The following is a 27,685-nucleotide window of genomic DNA, read 5'->3' as shown; positions in this document are numbered from 1 at the left end:
TCTTTTTGGATAAAATGAATTCCCAATTGAATTTTTGAGGTGACTATTCTGGAGAAAACCTGAAAGTACGTCAAGTATCTCTTGAAACATTGAGGGGGGGAAAAAGCAGATGAATCTCTTTGCCAGGAGCCTGGATCTTAGTAAAATAGAATCTCGAGCAATGTTGGATGTAGATGATGCATTAATTAATTATTGCATAGATTCAGTTCAAAAACCTTAAAATCTCTCTTTAATTTGATGGTGTGCAAAAATCTCCAAGGTGCCTCATTCTGAAAAGTACCATATAAAACTTTAATTCTATCTCAATATGTAACAGATGGTAATAACAGTGCCAAACCAGAGAGAAATATTTCACAAGAGAACTTTGACTTCATATCAGGCGGTCTTGACATAACTTGTATACACAGGTTAATTCATGTCATTCTGTGAGATAAGTCATTTATCCCATGGGTAACCTTCTAAAAGCCACAGCTGGCGTTTCAAAATGCTTCTTGTTTGATATCAAAGCAGTAACAGGAACTTTCAGTCTCTGCTTTGAGAGCAGAGGCTCACCCTTCAGTAAACAGCTGCAGCTTTGAAGCTGCCAAGAGAACGTGGTTTGCTGGTTTACATAAAGAAAAGATGGGTTAAAAAAAAGTACTTTGGGCAAGGAGTTTCGTGTGGATTCAGTTTCCTACAGCCTTTATAGAAACAAAGCAGACTGATAGCTTTCTCTGTTACTTGTATTTTACTTTTAGTCATGTAAAATTTGATTCTTTAGGATTTTAAGAAAACATTTTTAACATTGATACTTAGTTTCTACATATCTTGATTCAGCTCTTCAGGAATAAGGTCTGATCATTATTTAAGTAGCTTAAAATGCAGCCATGATAAGCTTTGGGAAACCAAACAGTACAACTTCTGCATCAGCAAGAAATAAAACTGAGATAATGGTGCTGGTGGTTAGTCTTCTGTTTTGGAGGTTGCGGCATTTACTTTTTAAAGCTTTTTTTCCCCTGCAACAATGGGTTATGGAAGACCTTTAGTGAAGGAGATGATTTTCATTCATCATGACAAACACTACCTATTCTATGATTTATGTAAGATCTCAGGTAACTGAGAATAATATCTTTGGCTAATGAACAGGGGAAAGCAAGGCAGCTGCAGTACTTAAAATGGTTCTTGGTCTGCTATGTGTGTGATTTGAAACGCATACGTACTTCAGCAATCTTCTGCAGACCATCTCTGTGAGCCAGTGTCGTCCAGTACCTTATATCTTACTTCTAGTAGTAGTTGCTCGACAAAGCTGATTTATTTGCCTTGTAGCGTAAAGAAGCTGTTTGGCTATTATCTAGCCTGTGCTTATCCTATTAATAACAAGTATTAATTTTCGTAACTCTTATCCTTGACTCTTTTTACAAACAGTGAATCTTCTGACTTGAGAGCACTATTGGAAACAGTAGCAAATGCACAATTAACCAAATGTGGCATTTTGCTAATGAGTTTGTTAAAATGCTAATCTTTAAATCAATATGAAGCTGTGTTTACTCCTCTGTTTAATTCTTCTCCACGAGTCTGTTGTCCATCTGTTCGAAACACCTTGAAAGAAAAAGCCAAAGTAACGTAGAAAATTGTGGTGATGATAAAATTGAACAAGTATAACACTAACTGGTTGTTTCTAATTTTGTTGAAATAACCAAAGACTGCCAATGGTGTGGCCTCTCGGGAAGAAGAAGAAATAAGTGAACTGCAGGAAGATGACAGAGACCAGTTCTGTGACCAGCTGGCCAGTGTAGGCATGCTGGGGAGAATTGCTGCAGAACACTGTATACCTCTTCTCACAAGGTACAAAAAAAATTAGTCATGAATGCATATCGATTAAGCCATCACATCTGAAAAGCCTGGCTTTTCCAGAACCATTTAAAAACAGTGAAGTTATTGTTATTTTTCCACAGTTTATTAGAAGACCGAGTGACAAGGCTCCATGGGCAGTTGCAAAGACATCAGCAGCAGTTACTTGCCTCACCAGCATCAGGCTCAATTGACAATAAAGTGCTTGATGACCTGTATGAGGATATTCATTGGCTTATTTTAGTCACAGGTTAGTGAACAGCTTTAAATAGTACTTATTCTAGTATTCTTACTGCAACCGCAACACCTTGGGGTGTGTGGGGGGGAATGCTGTATATCAACTACTCTTAATTGACTGTAAATTTTATCCCTTATGATGCTCCCATCTTCCATACACTACTCCAAAGTCTTTGTTTTACTTGCATCTGCCTTGAGTAGCAAGAATGTTATCTTTAGAAGACGTGTGAAATCTTAATGTCCTTTGGAAATTCCCTCAACTAATTTTGGTATAGACTTTTTAAGACGTGTTACCAGTCAACCTGTTCAAGAAATTAGTCTGTTCGTGATATCACTTGTATTGTCTGGGGTATGTGACTTTATAAGGGAATCAAATGCGATCAGGAGACGGTATTACTCAGTGGTGGCAAAGAATCAAGTTCCAGAATGTCTCAGTGCTGATGATCCATGTCCTGGCATTTTGTTGTGTTTCAGGCAACTTGAATTGAGAACCTTTTTGGTTTTGATTCTTAGGTGGAACTATCTTACATCTGTTTGCAAAACATAATAACTACTAAGACAGTGTTTGTACTTTGTTAGGAGAAATGTATACTTTATGAAATATTTTGTGGGATCTTTTTGAACATCTGATGTTTTAGTCACTCTCGGGTGTTGACATAAATATGTTTATAGTGTATTTGCGTTGCTGCGGGCTGGAGTTTGTAGCTCACAGATGGTTATGAGATCAGGTGTTGAAAACTATGACTAAAGCTGGAAATAATATTAATTATTTGGGCACCAGAGTATTCTGTAAAACCCCATGCTTCACCTGATCTGCAGTTGCTGTGCAAGAAGACCTTTTTTTATAGCGCACCTATTTGGTGTCTGAAAGCCTCTGACAGATTTGAAATGTTAGCAAAATGGAAGTTGCAAATGAGATAGACTGAGTGGGGAAGCTATAAGATTAAGGGGTTTTTTTGTCACATAACAGAAGAAGAAAAAATTGCAACCAAATGTTGTTTTGGGTGTTTTTACCGCTCTTGATACTTGAATTGACTGCAGTACTTTTACATGGAGCAAAGCTTATCTCTTTGTCAGTTTGGTGATTTCTTTTCCAGTCTTGATTTCTTGTCACTTTAGGTTCTTCTCTACTGAATAGCTTTAAGAATTCTAGAGTTAACTTAGATGTATCTAAACAGTGTCAGTCAGGTTTTGTACAAACATTTGATTCTGGTGTGATGTCTATAGTTAAGCCAATGGATTCTCTAATCAAAAAGCTGTAAGTTAACCTAGGGTAGAAAGTCGTGATCACTCTTTCTTTTTTTAATGTAAGGCTACCTCTTGGCTAATGATACTCAGGGAGAGACTCCGCTAATACCTCCAGAAGTAATGGAATATTCCATTAAACATTCAGCTGAGGTTGACATCAATACAACACTTCAGATTCTGGGATCTCCAGGAGAAAAAGCCTCTTCCATCCCAGGGTACAACAGAACTGATTCTGTAATTAGGTAAGGATGCATCTCATGCTATTAAGTATGTTAAATGCTTTTTCAGTGGAAAAAAAATGAGTGAGTGAACTTCTGTAAATTTGAAAAGTGGAAAAGCAATATATAAACACTTCACATTGGAAAAGAAATATCCCTTAACTACTAATGTAAGGGCAACTAATTTGTGGGAATGGTTTTATAACAGACATATTAAGGCAGTGCTGTAAAAGAAATTAAGAAAAGACAGAAAAAATTGTGGGTTTTTTTTTTTTGGGTAAAGAAAGGTAGGGTAAATACAGATTGTGTTTCAGCTTAAGGTGATCCATGGAAGGACTGAGAAGAAAAATGAGAGTAAGGCATCAAAACAGATAAGACTGAGTCAAGATGGGAAGGCTGAAATGACTAGATGGACCTAATAGCCTTAACAGAGGGCATGAGCCAAAGTCTTAGAAATAACCAGAAATATTTTTATGTCTCTACTGAAAAACCATCCTTAATCTATTTTTTAGAGAAAATCCTTAGAATTACTTAATTTACTAAAAAGCTGGTAGGTCAAAATCTTTAGATAATATATGATATACTCTCTAATTCAGCTGGGCTTGACAGGAGTAGCAAAATTGGCCCTATCACTATTAGCCTATGAAACGAGCAAGGAGGGGATTTTTTTCTCTTTTTTGCAAGAAGGCTGATGCCCGCAAAGGACTCCTCAGATTGCATCTTCACACTTTCAGAAGATTGCAGTCCACTTTTAACTGACACAAAAGGTTCTTCAGCCAAGTTTAGTTGTGTACTTAATGTTTTTTTTTTTCTTTTTAAAGAGACTAGAGAAAATGGGTCTTCATTAGCAATGATGTGCCTAATGTTAAACTACTGTGAGTTATTCTGTCCCTTCTGTCGTATTTCATGAAAAATTGAAGTGTTTAGTAGTCGCATTGCTTTTTCAAAAACTACTGTTAGCGTCCTCATTGTATTTTAAATCTGCAGGTTGTTATCTGCTATTTTGAGAGTGTCGGAAGTAGAGTCTAGAGCAATAAGGGCAAATCTCACACACCTCCTAAGCCCTCAGATGGGCAAAGACATTGTATGGTTCCTCAAGCGCTGGGCAAAGACTTACCTCCTAGTAGATGAAAAGCTGTATGATCAGGTAAGAATATAACTTTTATTAATTAATTGGTGAGTATTAGCAATATTATTATCCTGTGAATGCAGATGTCAGTGTAGCTATTGTAAAGTGCAATGATAAACCATTTTTAATATTAAAAGGGTTGTGATTTATTTTGAAATTTGATTGAAAATTGATGTTTTCTTCAGTTTTTAAATTAGAAATATAAGTTGTTAGGGTACCCTTCTTGCACATTTTGGTAAAAATAGGATTTTTTTGGTAGCTGTGGCTATAGCAGAATACCATAGTGTGTGCACTCAGGCTGCATAGTGGGTGAAACTCACTGGTTACAGCAATCCCATAAGCTACTCCTCACTATGCATCAGATCTTACAGTTCATCTCTAATACAGCGCTTGCACTTGATGGATGATTTAGTGAGTAACCTGGTCATGACTCTGAATTAGATATTTAACACCATCACAGGGTAGCTAATGTCATGCTGTTTTCTCTCCTCTTCCCATTCTCATATGTTCTCATTGTAAATATCATTATTTCAATGGTGCGTTCTTTGTAAAGGACAACTTTTTTGTGTTTGGATAGCACTAATCACGATTAGACCTTGATCCTGATTTTGCTTCTCAAACTAACTGTAATCCAGCTAGCTGGCGGAGGCCACTCGTCTTGAGGAGATCCTGTTGGCTAACATTTAAGAAAGAAGCCGCCACCTCCTCCCCTTTATTTTCACTACTGAAGCAACTAAGAATACTAACGCTTCAGGAGGCCCTTCCTTAACAAAAACAAATATACTGGAGACTTGTAAAGATTTGGAATCATATTATTCGGCTTGTGCTTACAGCAGAGCTAAGAATCTGTAAAGGTACTAGTAGGGGGAAGGATTGGAGAGCATGTAAGGAGATGATCCACCTGAGGAACGACGTGAACAGAGAAAATAGAGCATATAGGAAATGCACACATTTAGTTTGTGTTGACATGTGAAAGTGATGGAAACATTTATTTGAAACCTTATGTTCAGATGTATATATCACGAGCTTTAAAGTCATGTACTGACAAGAAGTCCCTGCGTAAATATTACTAAATCTTTGGATTTCACTCTTGAGAAATTTTATTTAAAGACAAGAGAGCAGGCAGTTTCAAGGAAGGACATTTTAATGTGCTAGGATCAGAATGGGGCATCTCTTCCAAAAAGAACCCTAGATTGAAGGAACAATCTGCAGAAAGCACATGCAAAAAAAAGTGATGAAAATAAGCGTTTACAAGATCCGATCTAGATCAATCACTAAGTTTATTTCTAGTAATTTTTATCACTGAACTTTGAGGCATTTCATTGTAAAGTCATGAAAACACTTTTGGGAGATGATTTTGGGATCTTTCATTTAACTTTTAAAGCTTTTGAACTTTGATTGGCATTAAGAACTAGACATACCGAAACCTGATTTTGTAATGAGGTTGAAACTTTTCTTTGTCTTAGGTGTTGTGCTTAAAATTGCAAAACAAATTTGGCAAAGATTTTTTTTTTTTTATTACAGGTATTCTTTGCCTTTGTCTGTGTAACATTTGTGTATTTTAAGTAGGGAAGAAGTGACAGCCTGAAAAGATTTGCTGACAATGATTACCGTACACTTTGGGGTTCTGGCTTCTGTAAAACTCACTCATTTTAATGCTTTTCTTATAGATAAGTCTGCCATTTAGTACAGCATTTGGTGCTGATACAGAGGGTTCCCAGTGGATTGTGGGTTACCTTTTAGAAAAAGTGATCAGTAACCTGGCAGTGTGGAGTTCAGAGCAGGACCTTGCAAATGATACTGTACAACTGCTAGTAACATTAGTGGAAAGGAGAGAGCGGTAAGTTGCTATACCTCTGGAAGTCAAAAAATTTCTTTTGCTTCCTTTAAATTTTTTGGGCCGAAGTAATCCAGATGTAGGGCACTTCACATTCGTGTCTCTGTAATTCAAATTACTTTAGTAACGTGCTGTAAATGGGGGAAAAAAAAAAAAACAAAACTATCTGACAAAGTGAGGAGTGAGACCTGTATTTGACAAAACATAACCTAGTTTTTATTATTGTTTAGAAGTGCACTCTCCTTCCCTTACCTTTATGCCTCACTCTTAAACAGTGAGAAAGGAAAACTCTCCCGGTCTTCACTCTTATTGCAAGGATTTTTGCATTGTTGTTTGTTTTTGTTGAACAAGTTCTTCCAGATTAAGAGTTCAGATACTGGCTAAGCCAGTGTAAAATGCGTTTTGTAAACATAAATTAAAATATATCCAGGATTTGGTGGATTCAGACAAATTTCAAAGGGTTTTTTTTTGGTATTACAAGCTGTGAAACAGGAAATTCTTGAATGTTTTACTTCTGTCAATTGACATGCGATTTTCTGTGCAATCATGCATTCACAGTCTGCTGAAAGACTTTCCTGAAGTTTGAGGACTTAAACACTTGAGAAATTTTCTTTTATAAAAAAATTAAAACCCACAGGAGCTAGTTTTGGAATAAACTGCTTCTTTTATCATGACATAATGAGACTAAGCTTTTAATCCATGCAATATGTCCTTTAACTCTGTGTGTGTATGTGTGTAAAACTAAAGCACTTCCCTGCTTTTCTCCTATATGAATAGAGCTATTTTCAGAGTATATACTTAAGAAATCTTAAGAGGTGGAGCATTAATAAGCTGAAAGTCAAAAGGCAATTTAGCCTTAGAATAAAGGAATCAAAAAAAAACAAACTGATAACTGTTAGCAATGCAATATGCTCTGTTCATACAATTTTGTGAAGTCTTTTCTTTAATTAAACTGTTTTTCCCTCTTTTAGGGCAAACTTAGTCATTCAGTGTGAAAACTGGTGGAATTTAGCTAAGCAATTTGCAAGGCGAAGCCCTCCTCTTCACTATTTGTCCAGTTCTGTGCAGAGAACACTAATGAAAGCTTTAGTTTTAGGAGGTTTTGCTCATATGGATACGGAAACAAAGCAGCAATACTGGACAGAGGTAAGCTATTTTGATGCTTCTGTTACGTCCATTTTAGCAAGTTGTACAAACAAATTTAGGGAATTTTATGGTAATGCAAAATCAACTTGTATAGAATCTTTTGATTTTGATCATCTAACATTGATAATTTTTCAAATTTATTATGTCTTTTGAAGGTCAATAGTTTTATGGCACCCATAAGCTGCTAAAAATTGTCTAAAACATCACAACCTAAACAGAAACAACTAGTAATTACCTTCAGGATTTGTGAAGTGGCCAGTATAGCAGTACGCTTAAGAGACTATTATCACAGGTTAAGAATTTTCCTTGGAAGTGTTTCATGTCTTCCTTTTATTTTAACTTGGTGGTGTTATGAATTATTCAGTTAGTCACTTAATGATAATGACAGTAAGTAAAAAGTTCACATGGAAAGTAATGAAAAGCCTTGACCAGCTTTTTGTGCCCTACCTCCTTTAAAGCTCAGATGTTCAATACCAGAAAAGTTGGTGCTAGAAAGTAGCTGAAGTGTGATCAGGAAGCACCGCCTGAGTTTGTGAAGCATTGGCCTTCTGAGAGGAATTAGCTTTTATTAGCAAAGCTATGAAATTAGTGATCAAAGATAAGACTATAATGCACCAGAAGTAATTGGGAAAAACATTTCACTATTTTTATGGAAACTTGTAAATTAGCTCCAAACACAGCTGATGACAAAAGAAATTGTCCTATTGAGAATCATAATGTGACAAAGATAATTGGGAGCATGAATTTAATGCTTTCATTGATTAATTATAACCATTTTTTTCTTTTAATACTGAATTTGGAAGAGAATAAAAGACCAAGAGCCAGAGAAAGTCATTGCCATTTGTTAAAACACTACAAAGTAACATAAAATATTTACGGAGGTGCTCAATTTGAAACCAACCTGCTGGTGGTGATGGATAATGAGAATCACTACCACTTCAGCTTACATTGTGACAGATGTTAACATAACTGAGCCCTTGGAACCTGAAAGTGGTTGATTCTTGTGGTGCCGTGCCAAAAGCAACCCACGAGCTTGCTAAATTACTTAAACCTCACGTCTCATATAATACTATGCTTATCTTAATGACTTTTTTAAAATATTTCAAGGTTCTTCAGCCACTTCAGCAGAGATTCTTGAATGTGATAAACCAAGAAAACTTCCAGCAGATCTGTCAGGAGGAGGAAGTGAAACAGGAAATCACCGCTACGTTAGAAGCGCTCTGTGGCATTGCGGAGGCTACCCAGATTGATAACGTAGCAATTCTCTTCAATTTCTTAATGGACTTCCTTAATAATTGCATTGGATTAATGGAAGTATACAAAAACACACCAGAGACTGTTAATCTCATAATAGAAGTCTTTGTTGAAGTTGCACATAAACAAATTTGCTATCTTGGAGAGGTAAATACAACCAGACGGGGAAGGAGGGGAAGAGTGTGTGCGTGTGTGTGCATGTGTGCATATACATGTGCATATACATGTGCCTACAGTGCTGATCCTTAAGTAAAATAAAGTGTAGTGCTTTTTTTGATTCTGTAGAGAAAGAAATGCTCCATGGTCATAACTGGTAGAGGAATTCTTCTGATTGAGAACATCCGCTTGCGAAGATCAAAAGCAGGACATCTAGACCAATAAACTTAACCACAGTCTAACTCTATGCATGGGTGGCAAGAGCATAGACCATGTTGAATACTTTTTTAGCCGTATCAGAGTTCTCTGAAGGCTGGTCCAGGAGAATTGGAGCACTGTTTTATGTGACAAATGCATACCATAGAGATGCTGCCTTGGTCCTAAACAAGGCATTAATAGATAGCAAAAAGTTAACAGGTTATGCGAGTTGATGCAGTACGCTTAGATCTTTGCACTGTTGGCTAACTTTGCTTTTGCATCTAGAAGAGTTCCTGCCTCTTCCAAACTGGGGATGCACAAACATTGTACTGTGGCTCCAGACTTTGGTAGCTGAAGTGAGTCCTCGACAGATTTTGTTGCTAATCTGATTTGTGAGATTAGTGAGACATGTCAGCCTGACCCAGGCCACTCTTGTCTTTTTTTTTTTTATGAAGATTGAGGAACTTATAAAAGTAATATTCTACTGTTTCAATCAATATATGTCCGTGTTTTCTGTTCAAGGTGGCTGTTTCCTTGATGATTTTGTGCATTTGTTACAAAAAGTGTTTATACAGCGGAGTAAATTCTTGAGAGATCATCAGCTAAGTACTGCCATCTTAAAACAGTGTGTCATTTTTAGCATATCAAAATTTTCTTGTTATCTAACTTTGTTTTGTAGGCCAAAGCCATGAACTTGTATGAAGCCTGCCTAACACTGCTCCAGGTATATTCCAAGAATAATCTAGGTCGACAAAGGATAGATGTTACAGCAGAAGAAGATCAGTACCAGGATCTCCTCCTTATTATGGAGCTTCTCACTAATCTTCTGTCAAAAGAATTCATAGATTTTAGTGATACAGGTAGGAAGGAATTGGTAATTGCTGAACGGTCACTTGTGTTCTAAAATGTGAAAAGCATTGTGGGCGTGCATTCATTCTACGTAAAGTGAAAACTGAAGCTTAGGCTTAATTAGATCAGGTTATGGAAATTGCTATTTAACGTGCCAGTATCAAAGGAAGATCTGTTCGCAGTGTTCTAATGTCTGAAATTGTTAGTGCTCTCAAAAATAAACAGGGCATGTATGAAGCAGCTTGAAACCTGAATGTTGCAAGTCCAAACATGTGGTAGCAACAGTTTTATAATAAAAAAAACATAGAGAAGTTGGGATGGTAAATGAGCATAAGAGGGCAGATGGATTTATGTTCTTAGTACGAGATCCAACTTTCATGAAATTCTGAGCTCATTAAAATTGCATCACGTTTGAAGGTTTTCTGTATTCCTCGTTCACAGAACGTGCTTTACAGTATGTGGGTATAGGCAAGGGTTCTGGTTTGTATCCCAGACTTTCTTCTTTATATTTGCCACTTTTTCCCGTATATTTGCTACTTAAAATTGCAGTAGTTCTGAATATGATCTGCCAGTCCTAGCTTAGCTGTGCTCATTGTTTTTTAAATAAGCTGAAACAAACTTGAGTGATTTGGATCTTACCATGTTCTATACAATTTGACAGAAAACATCATAGAATGGTTTGGATTGGAACGGACTTTAAAGATCATATCCAGCTCCATCCCTGGCTACTGCAGGCAGGGACACCTTCCACTAGATCAGGTTGCTCAAAGCCTTGTCCAACCTGGCTTTGAGCACCTCCATGCTCAGTAACAAATTGAATCTACCTAGGTTGTTCTGACGTTGTTCTGACGTTGTTTGTTGCTTTCTGAGGTACATCTTTACAAGGTTCTCTCTTTCCTCAGAAATACAGTGCATCCATGTAGTTTTTTGTCACGCATGCACAACATGAATACAAAACCAGGTTTAGACTGTGCCAGTTGAATGGGCATGCATCATGCTGTCTTTGAGGTCAGATGCTGGGATTTAATTGCATGGCAAACACCATAAAATACTTAGCATGAAACTAGGAATGTGACTACTACCTGTATGTAATGCCCAGAGATGTATTGGAAGTTATCTGCATACTGTTGCTGGCTCAGTGCAGAAATTCTAAGAATAAGATGACCACCAGTTGATGGGAAATGGAGATCTTACCTGTAACTGGAGAAGATTTGGCAACATCTAAACTACATTATTTTCTGCATTAAATCTCCCATTTCTTTCCTCCTCGTGTTTATAAAATATAAATATCTGCAAATACATATCTAAAGTGTAAAAGGGCGGTGATATTTTACTTGCTGTTTATGTGCGCAGGCATGAAGCAACTAGCACTAGAAACAAATGCAACCTTCTCTAATGGAAGGGAGCCCTCAGAGTATCTCAAGTGTTCTGTTTTAGCGTGCCATCTGCTACACGTGGTTATGAAGTGCTTAGTCCTAACGAATATAAATATAGAGTGATGTGGCAGCCTCCACTCACTAAGTTTCTATTTTAATACAGTGCCGCATGGTTTTGTTTTGGGGAGAGGGGAATAGTCCTATTTTTAAAAATGTCTCTACTACAAAGAAATGGGCCTCTTCCTTAACATGTTTGAGCCTTCTTTTATACTAAACTTTTCTTGTCTTTCGTCTAGATGAGGTATTTAGAGGACATGAGCCTGGGCAAGCAACAAATAGATCTGTATCAGCAGCAGATGTTGTCTTATATGGAGTTAATCTGGTTCTGCCTCTAATGTCCCAGGATCTGCTGAAAGTAAGTATGTTTCTACACTTTAGATGTAGCTGCTAAAATACATAAGCTTTATAGTAATGAATTCCCAGAATTCATTCTTATATGCCTTCCACCTCTGTAAGTTGGCTTTTCTATGCTTTTTAAAATGTAAATAACTGTTTGGTAGTTCTAGATACTGTTTTAAAAGAAATATTGTAAGATGAGAAAAATGTATATTTGGAGGGCCTAAACGAAACTCTTTTCCTAAAGTGAGTGTCTTATGTATCATAGACAGCAGCAGCTTGTCAGTGGAACAGTAAAATATGAAACAATGAAATGGCAGCATTTCATGGGGTTGTGCATGTTAGTGTTTTACTTACACTTCAGGAGTGTTCCCCTGGTTCTGTCTTGGTTGTCCTCTCTTTAACATGCTTTCCCATCTGGCAGCACTTGCAGAGTGCGCGAGCTACATCCTTTTTAGACGAAACTGAGTCAAAGGATGTACCCTAGGAGCCCTTCTGTTGTGCTCCAAATGCTCTCGAGGCTTCTACCCCAGAGGACTAGGCTTGCTTATGTCTGAAGTAAAACTCCTTGGATTTGTATTGATCAGATAACAGATTCCCACCATCAACTGTTTAGCTTTTTTTACTGTAGCACAGTGTTCGCTAACAAAGCTGTAGCCATTCTAATGACTCTGAAGTTGTCTACCACCGTTATTTTTCTTAGGCTGGAAATTATGTCAGAATAATGTGATTCTAAAACTACTGTTTTTCTTTTGACAGTTTCCATCCCTGTGTAATCAATATTACAAATTAATCACTTTCATCTGTGAGATATTCCCTGAGAAAATTCCACAGCTTCCAGAGGACCTCTTTAAGAGCCTAATGTACTCACTGGAGTTAGGAATGTCATCGTATCCTTTATAGAGCTTGGGAGCATTTAAAAATCTGAGTTGCTTTTATAAGGACATGCTAAAAATCGGATTCTTTTTAGTTTGCATTTTTCCTTTCCTATCAATATCTGTATCTATAATAATATATTGGTAATTGCCTCTCAGGTCATTGAGAGTTTTGCTGTAGTGTTGTAGTGTCTAATGAGATTCTGGCATAAGCTGAATTTCCTTTGACTTGTGTTTCTTGAATGCAGCCTTTAAGTGGTCTAGCCTGTAAGTTTTTTCTGGCAGCCATTCCGGCCTCCTTCATTACTTCATTTCAGAGCGTGTAACTTCATAAGCCTTCAGCTGGTTTCCCAAAGCCATTCCTGAATTAGTTTCTCAGCTGGTAGTACAAAACACTGCTGCTGTTCTACTGGGCTGGCTCCAGAGCATTTCCTGTCAGGTTGCCAATGGGCTCTCCCTCTCCTAATGGGAGTACCAGTTTCACTAATCTGCGGCACGTGTCAGAAACAGATGAGCTTGACCATAAGGAACTCTTTCTGAAAATGTTATGTCAGAGAAGGTTATGTTACCATAGGGCGTGTAGCTAATAAAAGAAGGAAACAAAGTTGGAATTCTTTTTTTCCCCTTTTTCTATTTTTTTGATTTAATTTTTTAATTACCAGCTTTATAATATATATTAAAAAAAATCTTGGATCATATAGGCATTTAAAATATTTTCTAATGACTGTGAAATTTTACCACAATTTAATTGAAATCTGACTTAGATTCTTTAACACCCATTATCAGAATGAGTTCAGAGGTTTGCCAACTCTGTCTGGAGGCTGTAACACCATTAGCAGAACAGTGTGCAAAAGCACAAGAAACAGATTCAACCCTTTTTCTAGCAACGAGGCACTTTCTTAAGGTAAGGCATCTGTATCTTGTGTTCTTGAGATTTTTGCATACAGGTAAGTGTAAAGAGGCCAAACAGTGATCATATCTGACTGGGTTAATCATAGCCACACATGTTGTAAGAAGCACCTGTTTCCTTAAAAAAAAAAATCAGTTTAAGAAAGAGAGCATGGAGGACTGGAGATGTTGGACTAGAGTACAAAGGAGAATGGAGGCACAGAGAGGGAGAAGTTACTTATTGTGAATCAACAAAAGACCTCAGCCTCTGACAATGCAATTTATATTTATCCATGCTGTGCACATGAGCTCTAGAGTGAACTCGATTGGCAGTTTTAGCAGTTAGTGTGAAAGCTGTGAAATAGAAAGCTTCCACAGCTGCGTGAACTGGAAGCTGGCAGAATACTAAAACAAGAGACAGAAAAAGAAGCATGGTTGGGAACTAGAAAGAAAATGCTGTCATTTATTCAATGTACCAAATGAATTGCAGGTTTTCTTAATCCAGTATCATATTTAGTACTTTTCCTTTTATGACCATCCACTCTATCAAATTTTGAAGTGACCTGGTACCAACCAGGTTCTTGCTAACTGGGAACAAAGTAATTGTGGAATTTGTGTACTTGCCTTCTGTTTTTGTAAAGGCTTCATTCTTCCTTAAGGTATCTTTTCTTACCAAACTGATTTTCAGATTTCTGAGGATTGCTCATTAAAAGCACGCATCAGCCAAGCTGAGACAATGAGAAATACCTTAAATAATTTTATTTGTCTTTATATTTCTTCTACATTAACATAGCTTTCTGCCTTTTCTTTAAATTTCCACTTATAATTATAATACTGTTCTTACTATTCTGTTCCCTGTTTGGTTTTCTGTGAGCTGTAGGAGCCTCCAAAACTTGAGGGAAAAGTGTCTTGTTTTATTCTGGAGGAGCAAAGGCTTTTTTTATTATTTCTCTGGCATAAATGCACTTCTGGAGAAAAAGAAGAGCAGCTGTCTCTCTCTGAAGAGCACAGATAAATCAAGAGGTTTCAGTGCTTTGAGATGTGAATTTGTGTTTTTAAGCTAAGACTCAACTTCTAAAAGAACTTGACCTTCTTATTACCGATATCTAAATTTAAAAAAAGAAACATCAAAACAACCAACAACCTTGGATGTTTGTAATTGCACATTCATTATTATTATCAGAAGTGAAGATCAGGTTCAGCAGCAAATATTGGTAAAGTATAATAGAAAGTTAAGTTCACGCTTCCGTTACTCCTTCTGTTTTTTGATTTCAGATGGTCTTTGACATGCTGGTACTTCAGAAGCACAATACAGAAATGACAACTGCAGCAGGTGAAGCATTCTACACATTAGTGTGTTTGCATCAGGTATGGCATTTAGACGCTTAGACCATGAAAACCAGTCATTTGTTAAAGGAGAGTGGTTAGTTACTGCATGTTCAAATCATAGAATTGATCAGGCTGGAAGGGGCCCTTAGGAGGAAGTCTGTAGTCCAACCTCTTGCTCAAAGTGGAGTCAACACTGACTTTGGATCAGGTTGCTCAGGACTTTTTCCAACTGTCTTGAAAACCTCCAAGATGTATATGCCAAAGACTCTGCGACCAGCCTGTTGAATGCTTTGTTATAGTTCATGTGCTCTCAGCACCTGCCAGACAATCTTAGTGGCGCACCACTCGATTCATTCAACATCAACATCCTTCGAGTGTTAAGGAGTCCAAAACTGGGCACGGTATTCAACATCTAATCTAACCAGTGCTGTGTAAAGACAAGTAATAAATACAGCCCAGTACGCTGCTAGCATTCATTGTGGGAAGGCACACTGCTGACTTGCTTAGCCTGCTGTCCATCAGGATGGACCTTCAGGTCCTTTATTCAGCAGAACTGCTCCCCAGCCTGTCAGTTCCCAGTCTGTGTAGTTGCAGGGCATTAGTGTGTTTCAGCTGCACAGCTTTGCATTTGTCCTTGTTGAATTTTGTGAGGTTCCTGTCAGTTCATTCCGCCAGCCAGCCTGACTCGTGTCTGAATGTAGATCCTACCCTTGAATGCACTGGCTGCACTCCCCAGTTTGGTTTCATCCACAGACTCGAGGAGAATGCATTTCACCTCCTCCTCCAGGTCACTGACTATAACAGGAGAAGGCCCAGATGAGAGCTCTCAGTGCCACTTGTAACCAGCTTCCAGGTAGAAGATGAGCCATTACCCAGAGTCTTATAGAAGGTGATGATACGGGTGTTTTCTCACCCATGTAATAGTTCAGCCATATAGACAACAAAATCTCATCTTGGTTACAAGGATCCTGTGCAAGATTGCTAAAGACTTGCTAACATTAGGCATCCACTGCTTTCTGTTCATCCACAGATGTAGTCATTTCATCACAGAAGGTGGTTGGATTGGTAAGGCATAATACACCCTTGCTAAATCCATGCTGACTGTTCCCAATGTCTCTTTCACGTGCCTAGAGATAGCTTCCAGGAGTATTTGCTTCATGATTTTGTTGTTAAAAGATGGTAGAGACCAGTCTTGTAATGACATAAGACAGCTTTCTGAACCCTCGGATGATGGATTCTGCCAGGTCTTATGAGTTTGTATGCATCAAGACCAAGGCAAAGAAAGCATTGAATATTTCAGCTTTATCTGTTGTCTATTATCACTAAATCGCCCGCTTCATTCAGCAGCAGGACCTGTATTTTCCCTGTTCCTTCTTTTACTGTTAAGGTACTGGTAGAGGCTGCTCTTGTTGTCCTTGATGTCCTTCACCAGAATGAGCCTTAACTGAACTTTGTTTTTCTGTCATTATTCTTGTCCGGACAGTGTTTATGTTTTCCTTCTTTGTAGCTATCCCTGCTTGTCTCCTGCACGTGTCCTCCTTGCACTGGACTCCCTGCTTAGCTGGGTCAGTGTCCTGACCGCTGTTGTTTTCCCCAGTATCTGGACAGGCCATTCTTGTGCTTTAAAGAGGTTGTCCTTAAAGTCCTGTCATGTCTCCTGGCTCCTTTGATCTTCAGAGCTCTCTCCCGCAGGATCCCAACTGCTAGTCACCTGAATAAGCTGAATTCTGCTCTCATGATGTCCACGGTCTGTACTTGGCTGCCTTATTTCCTTGCTCTCCTCAGGATCCTGAATTCCACTATTTCATGAGCACCATAGCCAAGGCTGCCATTAGTTACCACAGCCCTGACTAACTCTTCCTAGCTGTGAGTAGCAGATGCAAAGTCACTCCTGGGTGGGCCATCTCCCTGACATTTGCTTGAATAATCTCTCGTAAGTCTGATTGGAAACACCAAGTTGCTTGAAGATGGCTCAGTCCACTACTCACTCTGCATTGGTGAATTGCAACAAGCTTCCACCATGATGTCATCTTTATCACCTCTCCTCTGATTGTGACCCATAAAGACTGAGATTGTTGCCCAGTCCATAGAAAAGCATCTTTAATTTGAGCTGCCTTTTCACATACATAGCAATCTCCTGTTCTCTTCTTCCCTAAAGGGCTCTGAAGAGCCTCAATCTGTCCATCGGAGCATTCCAGTCGTGACACATGTCCCACAGCATCTCAGTGTCTGCAGTCACGTTGCAGCTCTGCATTTGCACATGGAGCTCTAGCTCTTCCTGCTTGTTTCCAAAGCTGAATGCAGTTCTGCACAGGCATTTGAAGTTGGCCCTCCTGTCAACCTGTTTCATCCTTCCTGATGAGCACTCTTAGATCCATCACACTTCCTTGTGTAGTACTCTTGGTCTTGTGTCTCCTCACTTATCTACAAGCTGTTACCACCATCCCCCAATGTGCCCTTTTACCAACCTGGCAAGAAGGGCTTTATAAGCCTTCAAGCAAAGATTTTTCTAAGCTACTTTATCATATGGATCCTCTCACTTGTTAGCAGCCCTTATCCCTCAAAGAGGGACTCATGATCATACAAGACAAAAAGACCCTGTGACACCAACCACATGATGCATCTACCCCCACGCAAGCCCTTCACCGGTAGAACTGAAAGGGCTGCCATCCTGGCCCCTGTGTCCTTCACCCTTGCTCTCAGAGCTCGGTAGTTACTCTGGATTTGCACCAGGTACCCCTTCTAGTCATGTTTAACATGTTTCTTTGTCTTCTGTTTCTGTCCAAGTAAGTATGAGAGTCAGTAGGAGACTCTTCAAAAGGACTCAAAGCTCTCTGTCCCAGGGAAGGGAATCTAGAAAAGGGAAGATCTGCAGGAGGAGATGGTTGGTACAGCGCAAACATGGGGCAGGCATGAAGAAAGAGCAGTGCGGCTGCAGGAATAAGTCTATGCAAAGTAAGAGCCAGAAGGCACTTTGAAGAGTGTATCTGAAAGTTTTCTTCTTACTCTGTGCTGCAAAGGACAGTGCCCAGCTCTGAAAGCTTCTTTAGCCTTACTAAAAAAACTGGTCTGATTGAAGGGCTTTATCTGGTTTTAGAGGCAGGTGAAAGGCTGCAGATCCATGGTTGCTTCTGGTACAGTATGCAGTGAAACTGGAGAACAGGTAGAGAGGTACTGGTACAGCCTTGATTCTGGAGTTTGTACTGACAAGAGAGAAATTGTATATACTGTATCTTTTTTTATGTTAATGAGATTTTTGTTTAATTAACAGGCTGAATATTCAGAGCTAGTTGAAACATTGCTATCAACTCAACAAGATCCAGTAATTTACCAGCGGTTAGCAGATGCCTTCAACAAGCTTACTGCGAGCAGCACTCCTCCTACACTGGACCGTAAGCAGAAGATGGCCTTCTTAAAGAGTTTAGAAGAATTTATGGCAAATGTTGGTGGACTTCTCTGTGTAAAATAAACAACAAAACTCTATGCCTAATTTAGACCCTTTCTGCAAAATGCACTGAGAAATGCTGAACGCTGACTAAATCTTGTACCTGTCTCTGGGTTCTTTGCAGCCATCTCAGATTCTAGAGAGCCTGGAAGTTTGAACATAACACAGTGGAACAGGAGAGGTCAACTTTGAATCAGCTTCTGCTTTTATGTGTTAGCTGCAATCTGTCATACTTGTGTGTGGGAGAGAATGAAGAGAAAATTTGAATTTGAATTTTTTTCCATATATGTGCAAACGGATATGGGCACAATGAAAAATAAATGCAGTGCCTTTCCCCCCCAAACTGGTTTAAAATGAGTGGCCAGATAAATGTCCAGATTTCTTTTTTACCCAAAATGATGTTAGAGTGTGATGCAGATACATATAAAGCTCTAACCAGTTTAGCTGATTTTAAGCTTTATTTTTCCTCTCTTAAAGTTTGAGTTTGTGTTCCAATGGGAAAGAAAAACCAAATGGTATTTTAACTTGTGTTTAGTTCTGTTTTTCTACATCAACCTGACATTGCATGGTTAATGGAATGCAGGTTGTTACATCATGTTCTGCTGCCTGAAGTTCGGGGGTAGGGGGAGAGGTGTATATTTTTGTTCCCCTAAAATGAACTTTAGGAGCTGTAGCCATTTCATTGCCTTAATTTAAAAAGGAGGGAAAAAAATAGCTCATGTACTTTAGATAAGAAATTTAAGGCAAGATTTGACTCTTTAGAGTTGGTTTAGGGTGTTGGCATTAAGCTGCTGTATACGTGTTGCAGCCCTTCATGTTGACGTGTCATTTTGAAATGAGTGTCTAATGCAAGGTTCATGTGTAGTTTTACTTTCAGTATCTGTTTTGATTCACACCCAAGTTGCACCAACTCCAACGGATTTCTACACTGAACTGTTTGCTTAAGCAATAACAACTCAAAAGGTGTAAATTACTGGCAGACTTTTTAAAGTTGGGGCATTAGCGAAAACAATTGGGCTAGACCAGGGCCATCAAACCTTGCTCAAGGACCATATTGGTTTGACTCCAGTCATAAAATGTAATTGGGATGTGTAGTGCTGTGGGGATTCTTGGTTTTGCTGAATCTAAATCCACTTGGGCAGAGTCCTCCCAGCTGCTCTGCTCTTGCATGTTTTTTTATATCAGCACTTTAGCTATTGAGAAAGCAGAATAAAGTGCCCTGAATACAGCAGATCAACAACGGACAGCAGGACACGAATACGAAAGCAAGATCTGCTTTGTCTCCAGTAAGGAGTCAAAGAAAACTGAAGCAAACACAAATGCTGCGTGTCTAGTAAAGTTGATTTCTGTGGAAACGTGTGGAGGCAGAAGTGGGGCCCTTTTCAAGACCTCTACTACATTATGCTGTAGAAATATCCCATGTGTTTTCAAAATTTATATAAAATGTACAGTCTATGCCTTTGCCCGACTATGCATTATAGCATCGCTTGCAGCTCTGTGCTGTTCATCTCAAAATTATCACAGTAGCCAGAATTTTTAAAAGACATAAATCTCTTAATTCTGTGCTATAAGTGATCTGAGGCTTTTTTATTTTTCAGTTAAATCCCTACCTGTTTCCAGTGTGGATCCACAAGGCCAAAAATGCCATCTCTTTACTATACTCTTTTCTTTTAATTTATGTGAGAACTGGGCTAGGGCAGATTTACATGTTAAAAAGCAACCATAAAACTTTGTTAGATAATTTACCTTCCTGATTAGTTTATTTCTAAGATAATTTGTGGAGTATTTTAGAACAGGGATATCGCTCTCAATTTTTTCTTGAAACTCTAGTGCTTTTCTTTAAAAGACTTCTTGTCTGTGCACTTGCTCAAAAGATGATGATCTTGGCAGATCCTTCTGGTTTTAAACTCTTATGGTAGCTGATTTTTTTTAAAATGTACCTGGATTTTGCTGTGTTTTTGAAACTGCTTCTAGAGGTTTTTCAGTTTTGTACATTGGATAGGGCAGCAGTTCTGAAACCTCATTTTTTTTGAGATGAAGGGCATTAAAGACTGGGAACATAAGTGGCAGCAGGAGCTGCTAGTTTAGCATGATGTACTCAAGGTCAAGTATCAGGCCAAAGTCTTCAAAGAGATCATAGCAAATATCTTCATTTTTTTTGGATCTGACTGAATAAATTATGTACTCGGTCATCATTTCTTTTATAACTAGCTCTGTCACTATAATTTTCTTCACCTAAACCTGGCTCACTATTTAAAACTATTTATTAACTTCAAAACATGTAAAAATCCTCTTGCAGATTGTGATTAATGAATGGAAACACAGACTGAGTTATAGTATTCAGGACAAAGTAATGTACATACCCATTACTTTTCTTGTCAGGCCCATTGTGTTGTAACAAGCAGACGCACAGCATCTTTTGACTGTCGAGGCTTCCTAAAATACAAACGCATTCACAGACTGGTTTTGAAGGTTGCTCAAAACTTTCTTTTGCCCTTCATTTAAAATTGATGTTAAATGTTAGAGGGAAGCTGTCCTAGTAAGTTTGGGTTTGTAATTTTCCTGCTGGGTGTTACACTAGACAATGTTCTTCCTTTCGTGTTTCTTTATTTTTCTTTCATTCTCATATATTCAAGAGGGATCTTTCCATGCCATTTTAAGTTTCTTTTACAGCAATGCTAAGATGTCTCATCCATTAAATCATTGCAAAAGGGTTTGGAAATAAGTTTAATTCATGCTCCTGCTGGCTAGGTGGCTCCTTCTACCTAAACTGTTTGGCTTCTATATCCCCTACAAAACAAAAAAGAAATATTATTCTTCAGCAATTTTCCACATATTCAGTTGCTGTAAATCCAGATGTAAAAACTCGTTCAGGTCCATAGGAAAGATTTACAGACCATTTTAAGTGAACATTGAGAGTTGGCTCCACGTAAGTGTTCTGAAATTTCTATAGCATCACTGCATTGATTTTTTTCATTCAGTGTGCAAAGTGAATAATGGTTCTAAAAATGCACCTGTTTTTGAAGGGGGAAAAAAGACAACTCAAGCTGAATTATAAATGCTGCATGATATAATTGTAACAAATATATTTGTCTAGACTTTTTTTGTTAAAACAGATGATTGCTTCAGTGTTTTCATTCTGAGACTAGAAATCAAGTAGCTTATTTCCCATTTTGCCTACTCCTTCCCCATTGTAATTGCTTGTTCTGCTGCTGGCATAAATTTACTGTTTAACATAATTTTTTCAGTGCTGGCAGACTTGACCATCTAGTTGTATCATGAAATTCAAGACCACCTTCGAAGCACAGACACATTTGAACAGGGAGAAGTGCATGAGTCCTACATGAAACCCACTTTCGTGTGCATTTTTGCCTTAATTATCTTCACTGAATTACCACCGGAATCTGCTACTTATTGCCCAGAGGTTTGTGTTTCACTGTTTAGTGATCAAGGGCTCAGAGTTTTCCTCAGGAACGAGAAACTTGTTTTCTCAGCATGTCCAAATCCTATTAGTTGAAAGAGAAGGGTTTGAATTAGAGTAATCTCTTTGACGGTGCGTAGCACTCACTAAAGCCTCAGTGTTTACTTGGGTAAATCCCTTTTATATCTAAGCCATGTAGTTCTAGAAAGAAAATAAGCTTGCTCAGAGCAGTCAGTCATTTAAAATTCTTTAAAAGGTGAAGCAATTTCTAATTTGTGATCTTTATAACTATTGAAAAATACAAGTTGCAGCATTTCTCTTGTAGAACGCTTCAAGTACCTTCAGTTTTGGTTAAATAATTACATAAGAAAGGGTGTTTTTTAATGGAAGTAGCTTGATGAATATAAGCGCAGGAGTAGGAGCCAGGCTCCTCTAGTTTTTGTATCAGTTTTTCCACTGGATCCTCTGCGGCCATTGGTGAGTCGCTAGAACTGTGTCATTGTAAAAATAGCGATGATACCCACCTACCTCACAGGGATGTTGTGAGGGTTATCTTATGCCTACAAAATGCATTGAGGATCTGAGATGCTATGTAAATATTAAATATTTTAATTTTAGGTTTGTGAGGTGTAAGATTTACTATAATGAAAACAGATATTCATAATTTTAAAGCCCAATACAGGCACCAGTTGTGCAGTTTCCCCCAAGATTGGTCTACTGCGGTACAGTAATGCTGGCTGTAAATTGTAGTTGAATCAATTACAGCTAGTTGAGATGGTGGCTTCTTCTTAAATAAGATTTTCCACCAGTGTGCCTCAGTTCTGGTCCATACACTGAGAGGAGAGTTGCTAATTATTCAGGCTTTGGTGCCTCTACTTGTGACAAGTGCCACTTGTGGTGGTAGGGTTTTTTGTTTGGGTTGGGTTTTTTACACTTCAAGGAACAAACACCACTCACTTCTCCCATATCTATATATTCCAGTCACTCAGTATAACCAAAGCTTAATGATAACAATTAAAATTTTAAAGAGCCAGCCCTGTTTCCCCTGCCCCGTAAATTTTCTTTTAATATAAGTAGATTTGCCCTCTTTGTGGTAAATGAGGTTAATGCTTTCTAGCACAAATTATGAAGCAAATAATGAAGTGTGATTTACAAAACGGCTGTCTTACAAAACCCATTTTTCAAGACTAGATTTCTTGGGGCCCTAGCAACTGAGAAATAAGTAACCCCAGCGTCCCCTTCTCAGCGAATTGAAGTAGATCCTGCTTTTCCATTTCTTCCCTTTCCCTATCCTGCTTGTCCCGTCTTTTTAAGCCATTCTTATAAAAGAGTTGGAAGACCCTTCTAACCTCAAGGGAAAGATACTACCCATGTGATTTTCCAATCAGCTTGATACTTGAAACTTAGAAAATCCTTTCTAATAGCATTTCCCAGCACATTTCAATCTCCTGCTGAACCATTCTGGAGTTTATTATTAGGAATATTGTCCTCTTTTATTTGTTCCCTTTGTGCAAAATAAGGAACCTCCATGCGGTGAACATGCAGTTTGAAGGCAATAAATGCTGGTACTGCTGTTGGTCAAGTGTGTAAATATTTTAAATGTATAATTCGGTACTGTGTTGAGTTTATATATTACAAATGCAGGGACTGAAGTGCTAGTTGATTTCAAGTATTGTTTTACCTGTACAGTTGAAGATATGAAGTTGCATAGAAATATTTCACCATCTGTTGCAATAAGACTTGGGAAATGGCTGTGTAATCAAGCCTTATCACAACTGGATTTTCGATTTTGAAATGAACATTTTGTGTATTTTTAAGATCCATAAGCAGGAGGAGGATAAAATTGTTTTCCACTAAAGACTTTTATTATTTTGGTTTGGCCGTGTTTGATTTGTGTGTATTCTTGTTTCATATTTTTCTAAAATCTCACCTGTGTTGAATCCCCGAAAGTAGCGTTTGATATAGTTTTTACAGTAGAAACAAAAACAGCATTATGAAACTTCAGGCTACACATTGTGCTTTTTGGCTACTGTGAATGCACAGTAGTTAAGTTAAAATTGATAAAGTAGCTTTAATTTACATTGGCCCTTCAGAAAAAAAAAAAATGTGATTAGATGTTTGAGAGGAAGATTTCACACTGGGCGTTACCAGATGTGACTGTGAATATGTAATAACATTAATCTTTTTCCCCATCCTCCACACAAAAGTTTAATGGTGACTTTTCAGGTGACGATTACTGGTGGTGTTGCCTACCCAGAAGGAATATTGACTCCTGAGTCTTGAATTTTTTTTTCATGTAGGTTTAATTTAAACAGTTTCTGATGATACCTGGCACAGAAATGTTCTCCAAGCTCATAATCCATTCCCATGTGACATCCGATAGTATGGTACTTCACATATATCAGGAAAGTTAGTTACAGGCAGCAATTTCTGATGTTATACAATAGAATCTGGATAAAGTAAAGCTATTTTCTATTGTTCCACTCACTTTTTGTTTTAAAAAAAAAAAAAAAAAGGGAGGTGGGGGAAACTACAAATCCTGAAAGTAAAACTACGCAACAACTACAGTGGTGACACAGCTTGCTATGCATCTTGGCTCTATGTATCACTAGAACTTTACTGGTTTCAGAAGTAAAATTATCACAATTATATATTTATATTGGTCTGGTTTAGTTCACTGAGTGTTTTGGTAAAGGATAGAAACATTAAGGTAATTAGAGCAAATCCTTGGAAGCAGCCAGTAAGATTAACAGCAGCAGCGTATCCAAGAGCCTTTAATGTAGAAAATGGAACTATTCTGCTTTACTTTCATATGAGGTCTGGAATAAACTTGAATGATTTGGGTACAAAGTCTTTATTCACACTTGTTTGTCAAAGTGTACACAAAACCCATCAATTCTGCCTTTGTGAACTTACATTTGCTTCAGTTGAGTAGTGGAGTTGGTGGTGGGGTTTTTTCCCTTCACTGATTTGCCATGTGTTATAAGCAGAAAGGTAGGAATGCTTAACCTTTCAAGTGGAATTTGGCCGTTCAACTGAGGAGGAGGTTATACACGAACTGGAAGAAGAGAAGAAAGTAAAAGGAGTGGAGAAAAAGATAAATCAAGTTAATGTGTAAGAAGAAAAAGAAATCCGTAATAAGTGTTGCCCCCTAACTTGGTAACCTGTGTCTTCCTGACAAGGATTAGTAAGAGCCTGTGTTTCATCAACACATTTTTGGGGAAAAGAAGAAATGCTGCTTTGGAATTGTATGAAATGTGATACTATTTGTCTTAGTTTTGGTAACTAAATAATAAAATCTTCTCTATTTGGGGAAACACTCCACATCTCTGAAGATAACACTGATGTTACCCACTGTGACTGATACGTGACTTGTTACTAGTTTTTCTCCCATCTATATTTGAATCTCACAGAACAACTGCTTTCACCTCAACATCTCTTGGATGTTAACAGATTTGATTTTTCTGACACTGCGTTGCCTTTGCAAGTTTGAGTAAGGCAGAGCTTTTGGGTATGATGTACCTTCCTTTTTCTTCCCCTCTGTGTCTGGCCTACTGTCGGTGGTTGCGAACATGTGAATGCTTGATTTGCTTTAACTTATTGGTTTGGATGATGTAGTTTGGGTTTGTGGCATATTTGGACTGCTTCCAATCTGTGTTTGGTGTTTTACTGAACGAAAGTCATCACTAGACTCCAACACAAGTGTTGGACTTGAAAGCCTCTTTCATAACTTGGTTTCGTAAGTCATCAGGACATTCGCTTTAATTTTAGAGCTGCACTGATGCTTCTAATGGTCTTCTTTTCATTCAAATGATTGTTGTAACTCAGAAAAAAAACACCCAAAGCCAAAACCCCGCCACCACACTATGGAGTCTTTAGGAAGATCACTGATGTCCTCACACAAGATCGACACTACTTTGGGGCAAGGCTTACATTCTTCTGCCACTTTAAGGAAAGACTGAAGTACTTTTTGCCTGCTTTTAGGCTGTTATGCACTTTCATGATTTCTTAACAAACTACTGTTAAAAATGTACTGTATCATGGATTTTTATAAGCGCACATGTATTTAAACAATTCACTCAGCCTCAGGAAATTGGAAAAATCGGATACCTGTTTTGTATCATGGTTAAATGTTTGTTACCTACATCCTTTAAGATGGCCAGATAATGTCTAGATCCTGTGAGTAACTATTTAAGATACTAGTATAGTCTGTAAAAGAAGGACAGTGTAATTTTACTCCAGAGACTTAGAAAATGGTGTCCTTCTCTTATTTTTCTTAGAGAGATAGATAGTCTGAATTGGAGTTTCAAAAGTGGAAAAACAGTGATAAACCCCATTTACTGTTCAGGAAAAAAAAAAAAAAACAAACAAAAAATCCACATTTTCTTTCTTAACACTAGCTTCTTTCTATTTTCTTCCTTCTCCTTGAAAAGTGTGTGTGAAATAAGTGCAGAGGTATGTGCAGGAAAAACTGTAAAATCTGCTGCTGTATATAATGTTTGCTACTTGACTGCGTTTTCTGTTCCACTTTAATTTTACTGGTTTTGCTAAATATATTTTATATATTTTCCTTCCTGCTTCTTGTGATGGCAGAGTGATTACACCTGGGGTGGGCGGCAAAACCAACCATGAGACAGCTCTGGCTAGAAAATTCCATCAAGTTTGTACTTTAGCATGTACCTTGGCATTTTTTAAGAGAACAGCATAAATCAGGGGCGATATGGCATAGTAAAATCAACAGGGATATTAAAATGTACAAAGGCATAGATACTGTTAATTCTGTTTTCTGGGTGGATTATTCTTTTTATTACTTCTAAAATCCATTTAAAATGTCAATACCACTAGGTGGCATTAAGTGAGTAGCTGTCACTCAAGCGGTTTTCAGTCTGAAGACTGTAAGTCCCTTTGTGGTTGCTGAGTTATTTCCAAGGGATCCACAAAGCCTGGCAAAACAAATCGCTGATCGTTTTCCACTGTAATGTTTCTAAGATTTGCATCTCCAATAGAGAAAGAGTTGGGAGTCCATAAACTGTTTGAAGATGAGACCTAACTAATGTACTTGAACTCAGATATTTTATCCTGCATCTGTAGCAAAATGGCTTGGAATTGTGCAGGAAGTGTCTCTTAAAAGAGGAGCTGTTGCAGGTTGTTCTGCAAGTGGAGTATTTTCACTTTTATTCTTCAGAAGTAGGATTATGTTGATGTTAACGTAATCTTTCTATGGTTGTAAAGCATTGTGTGCCTGGCTGCCTTCCGAATGAACGTGCAGTTGGTTTGCCAGCCCTAAAAATGTCGAGATTTGGAAGGGAGAAAGCTATTAAGTTGGTTTTTTTAGACTTAAACACAACAACAGAGATTCTACAACTGGAATTTAATAGTGTTTTCAGATTAGTTAAAACTGATGGCCATATAGCAAAGTACAATAGACTATAAAGTATAGAGGAAAACTCAAACACCAAACACAAAAGCCTTATGAGTAACAAGTTGCTGTTGTTTCCAGGGTAGAACTATGTCTTTAAAAACTCTGCTTTATGTTCTATTCCTGATCTGGTGCAACACAGACAATTAGGAAATGTATTAGTGAAGTAGCAGTGGTCTATGTCACCAAGTTCGAGCCTGAGAGACACTTTTGTCACTTCTGTGTGTGGAGAGACAGCTGAACTAGACATACTTTTCTGCAAAAAAAAAAAAATTAAAAAAAAAAAATTAGGAAACAATAAGACCAAATGATTAATAAGAAATTTCTTGCAGGGTGCACTTTACCTATATTCCCATATTTATGGCTGGTTTGTCCTCGCGTCCCAAAGATACTGCATTGTCAGATGTAACCTGTTTTCCTTCCTACAGGGTCAC

General features: G+C 38.0%; 1 protein-coding gene across 2 annotated transcripts in view; it reads left to right on the top strand.

Moving 5' to 3' along the window:
- The window catches only part of XPO4 (exportin 4), an 83,584-nt gene extending 59,877 nt beyond the window's left edge, over positions 1-23,707 (top strand). For both annotated transcript variants that reach the window (XM_054079008.1, XM_054079000.1), the window contains 13 exons: positions 1,682-1,824; positions 1,935-2,080; positions 3,380-3,557; positions 4,521-4,680; positions 6,333-6,502; positions 7,471-7,645; positions 8,753-9,046; positions 9,933-10,113; positions 11,775-11,893; positions 12,634-12,764; positions 13,536-13,653; positions 14,913-15,005; positions 18,238-23,707. In XM_054079008.1, coding sequence (XP_053934983.1) covers positions 1,682-1,824; positions 1,935-2,080; positions 3,380-3,557; positions 4,521-4,680; positions 6,333-6,502; positions 7,471-7,645; positions 8,753-9,046; positions 9,933-10,113; positions 11,775-11,893; positions 12,634-12,764; positions 13,536-13,653; positions 14,913-15,005; positions 18,238-18,435 — 2,106 coding nt within the window. In that variant the 3' untranslated portion in view covers positions 18,436-23,707. The remainder of the gene's footprint in view (positions 1-1,681; positions 1,825-1,934; positions 2,081-3,379; positions 3,558-4,520; positions 4,681-6,332; positions 6,503-7,470; positions 7,646-8,752; positions 9,047-9,932; positions 10,114-11,774; positions 11,894-12,633; positions 12,765-13,535; positions 13,654-14,912; positions 15,006-18,237) is intronic.
- Positions 23,708-27,685: the final 3,978 nt, after the last annotated feature.

The sequence above is a fragment of the Cuculus canorus genome, chromosome 1 (genome assembly GCF_017976375.1).
Source record: "Cuculus canorus isolate bCucCan1 chromosome 1, bCucCan1.pri, whole genome shotgun sequence".
NCBI lineage: Eukaryota > Metazoa > Chordata > Aves > Cuculiformes > Cuculidae > Cuculus > Cuculus canorus.
The sequence above is the reverse complement of the archived record's forward strand: the minus strand, read 5'-3'. Positions and strand labels throughout refer to the sequence as shown.